At 39.8% G+C, this 13787-nt stretch overlaps 1 protein-coding gene across 1 annotated transcript; it reads left to right on the plus strand.

The window, feature by feature from the left end:
- Window positions 1-454: 454 nt before the first annotated feature.
- On the plus strand, window positions 455-13075 carry LOC124065325 (basic helix-loop-helix transcription factor scleraxis-like). The gene is made up of 3 exons (XM_046400599.1): window positions 455-1636; window positions 2035-2251; window positions 12193-13075. The coding sequence occupies exons 1-3, from the start codon at window positions 1236-1238 to the stop codon at window positions 12229-12231; spliced, it is 657 nt and encodes a 218-aa protein (XP_046256555.1). The 5' UTR covers window positions 455-1235; the 3' UTR covers window positions 12232-13075.
- The last annotated feature ends 712 nt before the right edge of the window (window positions 13076-13787 follow it).

A 13787-nucleotide genomic window follows, 5' to 3' on the forward strand; every position in this document is an offset into this window, starting at 1 on the left:
GCTGAAAGAACTGTAAAAAAATATATACACAGGGAGCAGTCTCAGAAATGATGGGGATAATAATGATAGGGATTGCACACTTAAATCTGATTTTGCTCTTATGACAATGTGTCTTGTCTTGTTTTTGTTAGGTGAAGATTTGGCCCCCAGCAAAGTAAAATAACTCTTTGGTCATGAATTTGCAGCAATAATATAAAAAATGCTAAACACACATGGAAATTTTGTCTCAGACATTTGACATTTGATTACATTGTCTAAGATAGTGACCTTTTTTGCTCTGTCAGGGTACAGTATTTTATCCCTGTTTCATTTCCATTTGAAGTCACTGTCCAAGAAATTGAACATGTGGGTTTCAGAGGCCTTCATGGTCACTAAAGTAACCAAACTCACTGAGCAAATGAGGGCGATGCAGGTTCTGATTTAGGGTGGATTTTCCCTGAACCACATCAGCATGCAGCCAAAACAAACTCCCGCTGATGGTTTGCCTCTTGCCTCTGGTCTCTCTGGCCTGCTTCTAGACTGCAGCCGAGGGACCCTCAGTGCTCAGAGGGAGGAGCAGAGGAGTTCACCAGCCCTCCCACCTGCTATAAGACCAGAAGCAGACGGAAACACTCAGACAGCAGGCACACGTGGAGCAAGGAAGCAGAGAGAGAGAAGGACGTTAAGAGAGACTGAGAGAGAGAGAGACCAACAGAAAGCAAGAGCGAATCAAACTGCTGCCACAGACTTGGAGTAGTTTGTGCTATCGGGGCTGAAACAGACAAAAATAGTAACAAAGGACCAAGACAGAGGTCTAAAGAAGAAAAGGAGGACAAATCAAAAGACATTTGACTTCAACATGTCATTTTAAATTTGACTTTCATTCAAAGGATTAACTGAGAGAAGAACTGACTTTTGGGATGTGAAGTGTTTATGGATTGAAAGAGAAATAACCTGCAGCCACCTGTGACACAGCAGCTCTGAGGTCAAGTTGCTCTTGACTGGGATCAGCTTGTTGATCTTTTAAACCAAGCCTAACTCAGCATCATAAGGGCTACATCTGACTCACTCTGCTTAACAAATTTTCAAACGAAGAGGTTTGGGGTACAGTAGCAATTTACGGGTCGGATACCTTCAGTCAGCAGCATCCACAGTCAAAATTTGCTGAACAACTTCTGATAACCAACTTCTAAACATTAGCAGTTGAACCTCAGCAAGGATTGACCAGTAACTGTGAGAGCCTTGTCGCAGAGAAGATGACTTTTGCTATGCTGCGCACAGCGCCTCCCACAGGCCGCTTCTTGTATGGTGACATTGCCCTGCTCTCTGAAGATGATGATGAGAATGGGAGCGAGGGGTCAGGCTCTGAGGAGCGTACCACCAACTCCTCCAACTCTGCTGCCTTCCGCCTGTCCTCGTCATCGCCATCTGCCTTTCACATCAAGGTGAACAGGAAGAGGAAGCTGTGCGGGGGAGTAGGGGGTGGTGGGGTAGATGTAGAGGCCATGGCGGGGAGGCTTGGCCCCCCGAGGTCTTCTCCCGCTCCGGAGGGTCGCCAGAGGACTGCAGCCAATGCACGGGAGAGAGATCGTACCAATTCTGTCAACACAGCATTCACAGCACTGCGTACACTCATCCCCACCGAGCCTGCAGACAGGTACAGAGCAACATGAGTCACAGTGGCTCATGACATTTTGTCCGATGCACAAATAGATTCCTTAAAATACAGTTTTTCCATCTGGGAGCAAAAATAAGTAGAGCCTGATGTAGCCCTGGAACCTTTAATCACAGTTATTTCTGGAACAATCCTGTAATCTAAATGAAGCAACACTGCGTTTGATCATGAGTGGATATTTCCTTTAATAGATGTGTCAGAGAGTTAGGGTCAGCTCACATAGGGACAAAATGTGTAACTCTATCACGACTATACATTCTATGTATTTTGCTTATATTTTTATATAATTTCTTGTTCTTTGTTCTCTTCAAAGTATTGTACATTTTTTTAAATGATATGCTTTGATTAAAACAATCAATCTCATTCTGATTGGATATTAGGAAGCTGTCAAAGATCGAGACACTACGTTTGGCCAGCAGCTACATCAGCCACCTCGGTAACGTCTTGCTCCTGGGCGAGGGGCTTCATGACGGACAGCCGTGCCACGCTCCATCACCACCGTTCTTCCACGTTAACTCCTCCCCCCCCAGAGGATCTGACCAATCAGCTCAGCCGAAGCACATCTGTACTTTCTGCCTCAGCAACCAGAGGAAAATGGTGAGCAGCCAAAAATTATAACTCAACAAGCGAGAAAAAAAAATCAACCGAAGCAAAAGTGTGTGTATGTTAAAATCGCTGACAAAACAGTGCTATCAGCTATTTTAAAATGCTACTAAAAAATATCTGCAACTTTTGATTATCTTTGTGTGACCTGAACAACTATAATAAATACTTGAATAATAATTATAATAAATGTCTTTACTTGGTTTTCAGATGCTATAAACTTGAGATATTTTATACAAACTTTAAAAATAAAAAAACATTTAGCCGAAAAGAACTGATCATATTGTAGAGGGAAGCTTCTTATGGGAAACTGTGCTGTGTATTAGGGTCAATTTGGTGTTTAAAGCTGACCTGCGATCAGTGACTGTGCCTATAAACCTGATTGGCCCTGAGGGACATTAAACACAGAACCTCTTTAAAGTCCTCTTTTGGGGTGAAGGACTGTGTATTATTGTTCTGTTGGGGGCTACGTTTATTCGAGCAGGTGTCTCGAAAGCTTTCTGAAACTCGCTGGACATTATAGCAAAGAAGCATGATTGTGTTTGTGTCAGAGATACTTAGAGAAGGCTGAGTAAAGAAAACAACAAACAACACCACAAAACCGACATAAAAAGCGTCTAAACCGAAACGGGGTGTTTTTTTCTTTCTGCTTTTAAAAATATGAATTTGAATTTTACAAGCCTATCTATGCAGCGAGTAAGATTTATGAGCGGGAACCCATGAAATCCATCCAAAACCCTGTGTATAATTTAAAGAATGTATTGACGTCAGCCTGAATAAGAGAAGGTTTAAATCGTAACTGCTGAAGAACTGACCTGAGATACAGAGATTGGTAACTGGCAATGAATTTATGCCACCAAAACTAGATGGTAGAAGACAACAAATGATAATTTCATACAATGAAGTCACATGTAGCGAGCACTTTCAGGATATAATGTCCTTTTCAAAACAAACAATTAAAAAAAAAATTTAAGTAATTTTTTCAGTAATTTCCACTCCTGAGTTTTGGAGTCATTGTGGTACTATTTCCACACTTCTTCTACTGCTGCACCCATCAAGCTACACCTTAACAGAGATACATTAAAGGGAAAATTCAGCTCACATTTGATTGATTCAGCACAGGAAATAGACATAATCAAGAACACTCCTGGCCCAGTCTGATGAGAAGTAGCAGGGAATTCCTATCAGCTGGCTGAAATCAAATTTATATGACTCCAGATCTGACTTCAACAAACACCACCAAGCTGTGCAGAAGATGACAGAGAGCTGACGTCCACTCAGCTTTCTCCTTCTAAACTAGCCGCTGCCCATTTAGCAGGATTTATGGATAAGGAGCTGACATCTGGCAGACTCCCCCGTTACCCCAGCAGTGTGTGAAAGCTAATACCCTCCTCAGTGTCTAAACCCAGAGACCCTTTAGCTGGGGGATAACCTTAGTCTCAGCAGTGTGTGTCTCCCCCCTCCCTCGTGCCTCGCCTCTGAACCATCGTGAGTGAAAACCTAGACGTCCTCAGCGTCTGAAACCCAGACACCCTCGGCTGGGAGATAGCTAGCCTGGAGTCGGTCTCGTTCCCCTTCGTCTGTCTCCTTTTCTTGTTGCTTCAGCCTGTCCTTCATGAGTTCTTCACTTGTAACCTCTTCCTCCTTTACCCTTGCACACTTCACTTTAACTTTTTCCTCCTCAACCCTGTCCCCGAGCGTCTCTGATTTCCCCGCTTCTCTCTCAGCTCTCTGCATATCGATCGGCCCGGTGGAGGTCAGAGCTGTCAGTAGGAGCTGTGTAATACTATCTGCTGCTGTCAGCTCACTGCTGCAGACACATGACTGACCTGTAAATACATGCTGGGCAGAAAACAATTTAGAGACCGTCTCATGTCAAACACTTCAAACCCTTCAATGCAGACACTTTGATTAAGTCTTACTTTACAAGAGTCACATTATGCTATTTCCCATTAGCTCAATAACAGTTCACACAATTCTGTTGTGCATCATGTATGTAGATAAGATTAGGTTAACACAAGTGAAAGTTATTGTTGCTTAATTATTTCTCAATTGATTTTTGTAAGTAAGACTACACCAGTCAGTTTTAAGTTACATTCTGTATCACATTATATAAACCTCCCTTTACCACTTAAAGTGAATTAAAATTTCCTTTAAAATGTTACCTTAAAACATTTAATTTTCAAAAATTCCCAAAATAGCTTGGCAAAGCTAATTTTGTTGTTGCTCAAACAGGAGTTTATGGTGAATCATTGAGGACTGTTTTCACTGGTGGATTGATACATTTTTGGTGCTCTTTTAAGCATTAACAACGGGATGATGGTGTATGTGGCCGTGTTTATTGTGATGAAGGGACATATCACTCAGTCCAACACGGTGGCCTACTCATGTGTTTTTAAGAGTTTTTCAGCAACAGTGAAACAGAACTAAGTTGAAGGCAAAACAGTACTTGTCAGTGGGACCATTGGTTTGTTGATTTTGGTCTTTTCATGGGATTTGTTGACATTGGAATCTTTAAGGAGAAGTATATAAATGGTTAACTCTGATTGGCAGAACCTGAGAGGATTTCATTTTCCCTGGAAAAGTGGCTATACAGTGCATTTAAGTGGGCTAAAGGGCAGAGTCGGTGTTGGTGATTACAGAGGGGAAACGATTGTGAAGGTAAAATGAGACTTCGTGTCCTGAGTGCTCTCTTTGTGTGTTTTTATGGTCATTGAGGTTCATCACAGCTGTCAGGTCTGCTTAGACCAGCTGCTTCAATTACACTTCTTTTCAATGTGGGAGAGAGCGAAAGTGAGAAAAGTATACACTCATTTCCCCTTATTATGTGTGCATACAGTATAACAGTTTCAAAACAAACAGTCTTATTAGCAATGACTACTGCACAAAGAGGGCTAAACCATTACATGTTCACTGGAATACTGATGTGGTTTTATTATCTGTGACTTTATGCACATAATACAAAACAATTTTAAATGAATCATTAAACAGGATACATAATCATCCTTTGTACCTTCTTGCGATCAGTCTTTTATTCTTAATTGTTCAGTTTATCTAAAAAAAAAGAAAATCAAAAAAGTGTTTAGAGGCTGTTGAACAAAATATCTTCATGGTGAGCCTGAAGTATGAGAAATTGTTGTTTTTCTTTTTTTCCTGTGAGACCTATTGAATTGCTTTGTTGCACAGATTCAGTTTGGCGATCATAGTGCAGATCTATTTCACTGCATTGCTGCTCAATATTCTTTTCCCCCTCAGCTTGCCAGCTATAGATCCACTCACTGTGGGCTATTTCTACTCAGTTTGTTTTGATCAGAAGCCAGGTGTCCGCATACTTCCTGACAAATTTTGACTTTTCAAAAAAACAGTACTGGAATGGAACAGAAACATAATAGATAAACTGGAGCCCAGCTGATGCCTTTGATACATGCAGTGTTAAAACAAAGCAAAACATGACGCTCCTGATGGCTACATCTGTAAATGAGATGTACAGGGCTGAAGATGGAGGATTGAGATGAGCAAAGGGCTGCTTAAATCCCTGTGCTGTCTGGTTGATTGATGCAGATATTCTGTGTTAAGCCTCTTTGTTTCTGTTGATCAGTGCAACTGTCAGGTGCGTGGACTTTACCTACAGCAGGAAACCTGCATGATTACTGCATACTTTTTTAAGCACTGTGGTGTTATTATCTCTGGTGTAGCTCTGACAGAAGTCACTCTTAATGACCTTAAAATGTGTCCTACAAAATGAGCATCTGCGTCTGCACTTGTCTATTTGTGCAATAGGTGAAGGCAGCACATGAGCATCAGTATAATGTTACTGAACCATGATGAGATGATGTTTACCCCTCAATTCTCTGGTACAAAACAAAACAGAACAGCTTTTTTAAATGTGCTAATCTGTATACTTGGTTGTCTTTAAGCTGTAGCGCTTTAATCTTTTTTATAGCTTCCTCCTCAACTTCGGCTTATTTCTTTTGGCCTAAAACAGGGAGAGGGTCAATTCAATTCAATGGCGAAGGTAAACAGAAACAGTGATTCCTCTGCCAGTAACAGCAATCATGCTGAACTTTTTCCTTTTAAGCAGGAGATGACAAGTCCAAATATTTTCCAAGATTTAAATTTTCAAGAAGCTCATTTGACAAATTAAAAGGGAATTTATATGTTCAGAAACAAAATAAAAATCTGGGAAAAATAAAACTACTATGATACTTATAGTGTGGTCGCTGTAAACAGACCATTACTCCTTTGAGATGGTTAACTTTAGTTGAGTTTACAAGCATTTAAAGGCACAGCCACCCATTTAATTTCTACTTGAAGGAATCTTATTTATTTGGAATTTCTCAAAATTAAAAAGAAATGTGTAAATTTAGTGAAACAGCAAACCTAACAAATGATGTATACAGCTTCTAATATCACGAACAGTTCTAATTTACATCTGGGCTGCAGTAAAACTTTTATATGTGATGATTTTTGTGGGTGGCTGAAAAGCAGGGCGTATGGAAAGACAGTGGCATTAAAACTGCACCATGCAATTGGAAACGGACTTATCTGTACTTGTGTGTTTGTGTGTGTGTGTGTGTGTGTGTGTGTGTGTGTGTGTGTGTGTGTAAAAGAGGAAATGTGAAAGTGTTTATGTGAGTGAGTGTGTGTGAGTGAGAGTCTGTATATCTACGTGTGCTTGTTACTTTGAGATGGATATAAGTGACACAGAGTGACATTGCGTCCATGTGGATTTAAAGTACAGTAGAATACATATACACACACACACTCACTTTCTAACACACACGATGCACACATACACACATTGGCTGGCTCTCCGTGTCTGGAAGTCATTGGCAGCACAGAGCGGAGCAACAAATGAGCTAATTGTTCTGTAAATGATTTATCCTCTGCTGAGGCCTGTACAGCCAGTGTTTAATTCAGTTGCTGCTATTAGAAACACATTGACGTTGGACTTTGATGGTGATGTTAAAGAAGCCTGGAAACCACTCTCAGTGATACGCCCTCGCTGCTTACACACACACACACACACACACACTCTCACACCCACACGTATGACACATATAGAAGTACGTGCGGGAGAGACCGTAGGATTACTGATACACAAGCGTACAGTGCACCACACTCTTTATCAAAAGCATTTCATTTTCTCTCTTTTCCATTTTTTCAAGTCTCTTCAGCCAGACAGAAGTTCATTGCCTCTTTCTAGACAGCACCCCCTTCAAAAAAAACCTTCATATATGATTACTCACTTAAGGAGCCCTGGATCACGACTGTGCTTTCAACACATTCTAAACTAATGGTTTGCAGGAAGTTGTGGAAACAGAGATGGAGAAGGAGTGAAAGAGAGGCAGAGAAATAGCCAACGACTCAGCAGGATAATCAACTTAGCTATTTATTCTCCAGTTTGGACAGTTAGTTTTCGACTGTGTCGAAACTACACTTTGCCTCTTTATAGACATCAAATGAAGCGTGCACCTTAAGAGGGCTTAAATGCATGGACAGGACATGTGCAGGAGCACACTAATGACTGTGGTTTTTACAGTCATTTGGTTATTAGTCTGTTTTTGCTGGAAAAAAGCATTACGTCACTTGCATGAAGTAGAAGTTTCAAGGTCATAGATGAAAACTAAATTACTCTCATTTACTGATAATGCTGGTGTTGACTTGAAGTTAATGTTTTGTGCCACATGAGCTTTTGATTCTCGGTTCAAACTATGCTAATGAGGTGCTTCGAAGGCAGCTCATATACTGCAGGCAGTTTTAAAACATATTCTTGCCCACGTTTACCGTGCTTTTGTATATGTGTGTGAGCCTGGCTCTGTGTATGACGTGTGCTTTCATGCATGGACCTGTCTGTATATTTTCAGCACAGATGGAAGCAGTTAAACCCTAATTTAACGCCAACAGAAGAAGTCGGGTCAGATAACTAACAAAATCTATTAGCAAAACTATCATTCTGTTGTCATTTGGCCTTTAGGGAAAAGGTTGCTCACGGAGCAAATTAAAACAAAACTACAGGAAACCAATCCAGGAAAAGAACCTGAAATCTAAAAGAAATCTGAAATGCAGAGAAACGCTGAAATTGATGGTTTAAGTTGTGGACTTTCTTAAAACAGTCTCTACTGAAGCTAATCGCACAGTGGCTGTTGCTGTTGTAGTTCTGTTGATGTGCACCCTGCACATCTTAGTGCTGATGATAAAGTGGTGGTTGGTGTGTAACATAGCAGAATGAAGTCATCCAAATGAAGTCAGGCTTGTTCTGTTGTCCATTACAACTAATTATTAAAATGTGTGAATAATTAAATGCATGTGGGGAGTGAATTACATTTGATTAGGCAATCAAAGATAAATCAAGTGTTTTTCAGTAGCCATCAGGATACTTATTAGCAAACCACAGTGAACATGAAGTACATGTCTGATGTATCCAAACCACATAATGGCAGACTGTGGCTTATTTGGTGTGTTAGTTAGCTTAATTTAAAAGTTTGATGTGCTATTTATTGCTCTATTTTAATGTTTGTCTATAATCTTCTAATCAATGATCATTTATGGGGGTAATTGCAGTTTCTGTCCGACTCTTTAGGGAACTGACACATATTCACATATTTTCACTGGATAAACAAAAGGGATATTACCAGTGTTCATTTCATGGTTGAATACCAATCTCCTTATATGATTGTTGGGCCAGTAACCAAGTGGAATTATTTTTTCCAACCAGTCATTCCTCTCTGCCTGCAGCCAGAAACTAAATTAGATGTTTGTATTTGACAGAACAGCTTAACACAGGAAAAAAGAGAGAGCGAGCGCATGGAAAATCCACATTTATAGGTAAAGGAACAGCCCGTATTGAGTTTCGGAAAAACAATATTAAAGTTTGAATATGTAGAGTTGATAAGATGCCATGAAATGACTGTTTACTATGTTCACATTGAAGTTAAAATAGGCTCCATTCACCTTGATAAAACAATAATATTGTTCCAGAGTGGTAATATCATCATATCGTATCTAAAGTAAACATCATCAGGTAATCATATTAGTGTTGGACAAATCACCCCCCTGGGAAGTCAGAGGTATGTCTGTGTGTGTGTGTGTGTGGGTGTGGAGATCCGACCATGCCCTATTAGTCTTCAGGAGATTGTTTTGACTACCAGGCTGGCCTTAAAGCCCCCCTCCTCCTGTTTTGACTGAACCAGTTACACTCCAGCTGAACTGCCTTCATCAGCTACAGCTGTGCTTCCTAAACCACAGCTGAGGCGTGGGCTGATTCTTGGTGATTTCATAGTAATTTGATGTAATTTGGTAAATCACCCACTTGTCATGTACCCACTCTATCTAACCTGCCTCAAGTATTATTTTTCCCCCAGCTGATAAATACCTGCAATTTTCCATGGCACCTTCCAACAAACATCAGAAGCTGCACTTGTCTCTGTTTTATAGCTTGTGTTAGGAGAAATCACAAAAACAGCAAGGCCAGAAAGAACCAAAAGTTTTCCACACTGTGTGTGAAACCTATTTGCTCTGTTCATAGAGACATCTCCATGTTGATTGTTTGTGATGGCGAAATTAATAAAATATTTAACACAATTCTTGTATTGTGTCATTTAGGCTTCTGGACACTACTAATGGTGGTTTAAAGCTCTTAACTAGTGACCTGTGATTGTTTATTACTTCTTGTATTGGATTGTGGGATAATTTCAGTACATTATATGTAGTTCTGTCCTCTAGAAATAACATTTTGTGCTACTTATTTTACTTTATTTATACCTCTTATTACTTTCAAAGTGAAGGGGATGTCACTGTTCTGGGCACATTGTAATTGGAGGGGAGGTGGTCAGGGTGGAGGTGTCGAAGTGCAGGACCTGGACACCAGAGACAAGGGCTTACATCCTGAATCCTGCAAGTGAGTAAAATTTAGGCAACAAAGCACCTTTGTCAGAATTAAGAAAGAAGTATTCACTAAAGACGATCATCTTTCTCTAACTTTAATCATGTGATATGAGAAGCCAAACACAATTACAAAACAGTTACCATGAGCAGCTGTTGCTTTGTAAGAGTGGATATTGCAGGGAAACAAATAAAACTCTCTGTCACAGAACAATTTGCAGATATGTTTTGCATGAACGTTTTGCAAATTGCTCAATGTGTAATGTAAAGTGAGAGCCACGCAATTTCTCCTGTGGGTAACAAATGTATTTTCTGGGAGACAGGGTTGTAGCAGGGGTTTCTGAAATGTGTCTGAGTGTCTGTTAGTGAACGGTATTCGGACACACTACCGTAGAAAAATGTTGACTATATTGACAAAACTACCAATAAGTTTTGTGACTACAGTAAATCCTGATCTATTGAGTCAGCTACCGTGGTAATTCTACTTAGATTTCTTGCTGTGTAATTGCTGACCAGCTGATGCCAAAAAGAGCAGATAAATCTGCAGCAGCTCCTAGGAAATAAAAATAACAAAGCAAAACACACGCACAAACAAGGCTAGCTAAAAGGTGTCTCCTTGCCAACAATATACTGGTAATGGTTCATGTCTAGATAATAGCAATCTAACAATGATCCTCTGCTCTCAGTCCAGCTAGAGGAAGTATTGACAATAACTCCTGTATCTCCTCACACTCACGTCAATCAGTGGGAGGACCGATTCCTGTCCAAATCCTATGATCTCACGTTCTTATTACTGCCTGATACCCTTCCAAACACCTACCCACCTTTGTTGATGTCAGTCAAATAAATTTTTCCAAACACCTACACTTTGCACATTCTGGGAGGAAATGTGTAACAGGTGTTCGGCTGATGGGGTGGGGGACAGGGGGTTATTTGAGACAATAAGGAGACGAGAAGGGAAAAGAAATGTCAGGAGAGGACAAGAGTGCAGAGAAGTGAGAATTTTCACCTAACACCTTTGTGTACTTTTACTGCCATACTACCACATAAAATTATTTTTTTTGCAAGTGAAGACAGTTGCAAAGTTTGCCCATGTACCACAAAATAGGTTACAACAGCCTAACATAATTTGTCAGCAAAGCGTTGATCAAACATTAGTGAGACAAGGCAATCACACGTGTTGCACATCATTCAGTGGTTTGTTTGATAAAGTCCTTAGACTGCAGTTTGGAAAGTGGTGGATGGCCTGAGAAGTGTTCAGAGCAGAGGTTAGGTGAGGAGGGAAAGTATGATGTTATTTTCCTGGCCAGATAGAGAAAGTCCCCTCACCAGCCAGGAAATCAAGGCTTCTCTGCACTGATACCACAGATAAATGAGAAGTACATCATCATGCAATGCTGTCATACATCAGCACATGATGTCAGTCCTCAAGCTATAATAAAGTTAGCTACCACTACCACAATTAACCTTCATACAGTGTGCATGCTACTGTGCAGAATGTGTTTACTGTATGCAGTCAAGGTTAATTTTCTTTTTCAACCCGGGTGAAGTAAAAAATAGCACAAAACCACTTTACTGTGCCAGTGATTGAAGTAAAACAGTATCAGTTTCCACAATGTGCACCACATTTTCCTGGAGTCACATTTCATGACACTATAATGAAGGTTTGACATCAAAGACTGCAGTCTTACTCACCTGTTAAGCTTATTGAAAGTTTGTACTGCGTGTTTTAATTCATGAACCAAATATGGAGATGATTATCATCATCTTATTTTCTTTTACCCAATCAAGATTCTAATCAATGAGAAGAAATATTTTTTAACAAATCTGGGAAATTCGTTTAAGCACTTTCTTGCTGAGTGTTGAAAAAGATTGATAGCAGTCTGATGTCTGCATGGTGAAGAGGAAGCTACAGCCAGCAGCGAGCTAATTTAGGTTAGCATTAAACAGGAGGAAACAGTTGATCTGTCTCCATCGAAAGTAATCTGTACTCTAAATGATTTCAGTGGTGAATCCTTGTTGATGTTAGATTTTGCTTCTGTCTCTTGCAGAACAAAGACAGAGACAGGAAGACGGCCATCAGAAGTTAACAATGAGGACACAAACCACATGGATACAATGCTCGTCAGTTTGAGGGGGATTACAGTGATTTTACACTTACAGCAACTTGAAGACTCATCAGACTTGTCAAAGACTTTTGAAGGACTTCTTTAGCACTTCCAGGACTTTACAAGGAGCTTTACCAAGCATTTTTGCTTTTTTTAAAAAAAACTTTTTATATAATTTTACAAGAACATTTTTTTTTTTTTTTACTTTTTAAGATGTTTTCAAATTGTTTGAAACACATCTGAAAAGCTGAACGGTACTTTTAAAGGACTTTCACGTGATTATCAAGACCATGAAGAACCTTTCAACAACACATATGAGAGACTTTCTTTTTTTTACTGTATTGTTCAAAGACTCAGTGATGAACTCAGTCTGATGAACTTATGGCACATGATCGAAAAACACACAGAACCTATGAAAGACAAATTTGTATTCATCAAAAGCTGTGTGTTGTTAATGTGTAAACTGAAATATAAATGTATATTTATGTGACATAACATTATATAATGAAACTATGTTATTTAACCGGCATTGACATTCATGATAAATAATAAGAGGCAGAAAGATGCAAAACATTGGCTATTGACACAGTTTATGACTTCAGAGAAAATGTGCTGGACATTTTGTGTTATTGGTTATTTCAAATAATAATTTCTAAAAAATGTCTTAATGCTGAAAAATAGCTCAAGATGACCAATAAATTGTTTGTATATGTGGGAGTTCATTAAACTGTCGCTGGTATTTTGAGCCTATTGTACTCTCAAATCCTGCCCAGTTCCAACTAATAAACATTATAAAAGTTTCCACTGTGAAACTATCCTAAAGAGATATTTCAGTATCAAATCGTGGTTTTTATCATGCTTTTGCTCATTCAAGCTGATAAGGGAGGGATGATTTGGGACGTTTCAAATAAATTTCTTCTCAAAAGAAGCACAACAGCAATCATAAGTGAAAGTTCCACAGTGGCTACACCTGCAGCTCACATCAGTCTAAATCTAAGTTTTTCTTCAGTCTTTCTTTCTCTCTCTCGCTCTCTCCCTCTCTTTCCCCCTCTCTCTCTCTCTTTCTCTCTTTTTTTTCTCTCTTTCACTTTCTTTCATGTCTTCTGGGGCACCAAGATCAGAGCAGACAGAGACAGAGAGAGTTTGAAGATGAGGCTGGCAAGAATGGATTTGAGGAGCAGAGGAGAGAGAGCAAGAAAAAAAGGAGAGCAGAATTGAATCTGCAGGTACGGCTTCTTGGACATCTGCCTGTGTCCCCGCACTGTCCTCTTCTTTACCTTTCCACATGCTCTTTCTCTCTTCTCCTCCTCTCCTCCTCTGCTCTTCCTCCTTTTTCCCCAGAGTGCCACTGGCCAGAGTCTGGTTAGTGATGGCTTTCCAGCGTGTTTTAGCTACACACTGCGTACCCCCTCCTTACTCTATCTATCTATCTATCTATCTATCTATCTATCTATCTATCTATCTATCTATCTATCTATCTATCTATCTATCTATCTATCCATACTTTTTCATTACCCTTTCCATTCATTCCATCTCTC

Source organism: Scatophagus argus, chromosome 9 (genome assembly GCF_020382885.2).
Source record: "Scatophagus argus isolate fScaArg1 chromosome 9, fScaArg1.pri, whole genome shotgun sequence".
NCBI lineage: Eukaryota > Metazoa > Chordata > Actinopteri > Scatophagidae > Scatophagus > Scatophagus argus.

Coding starts and splice junctions, on each gene's coding strand:
- LOC124065325 (XM_046400599.1), top strand. CDS start 1,236: ATGACTTTTGCTATGCTGCGCACAGCGCCTCCCACAGGCCGCTTCTTG. Junction 1,637..2,034: donor CCCACCGAGCCTGCAGACAG/GTACAGAGCAAC, acceptor ATTGGATATTAG/GAAGCTGTCAAAGATCGAGA. Junction 2,252..12,192: donor TCAGCAACCAGAGGAAAATG/GTGAGCAGCCAA, acceptor TGTCTCTTGCAG/AACAAAGACAGAGACAGGAA.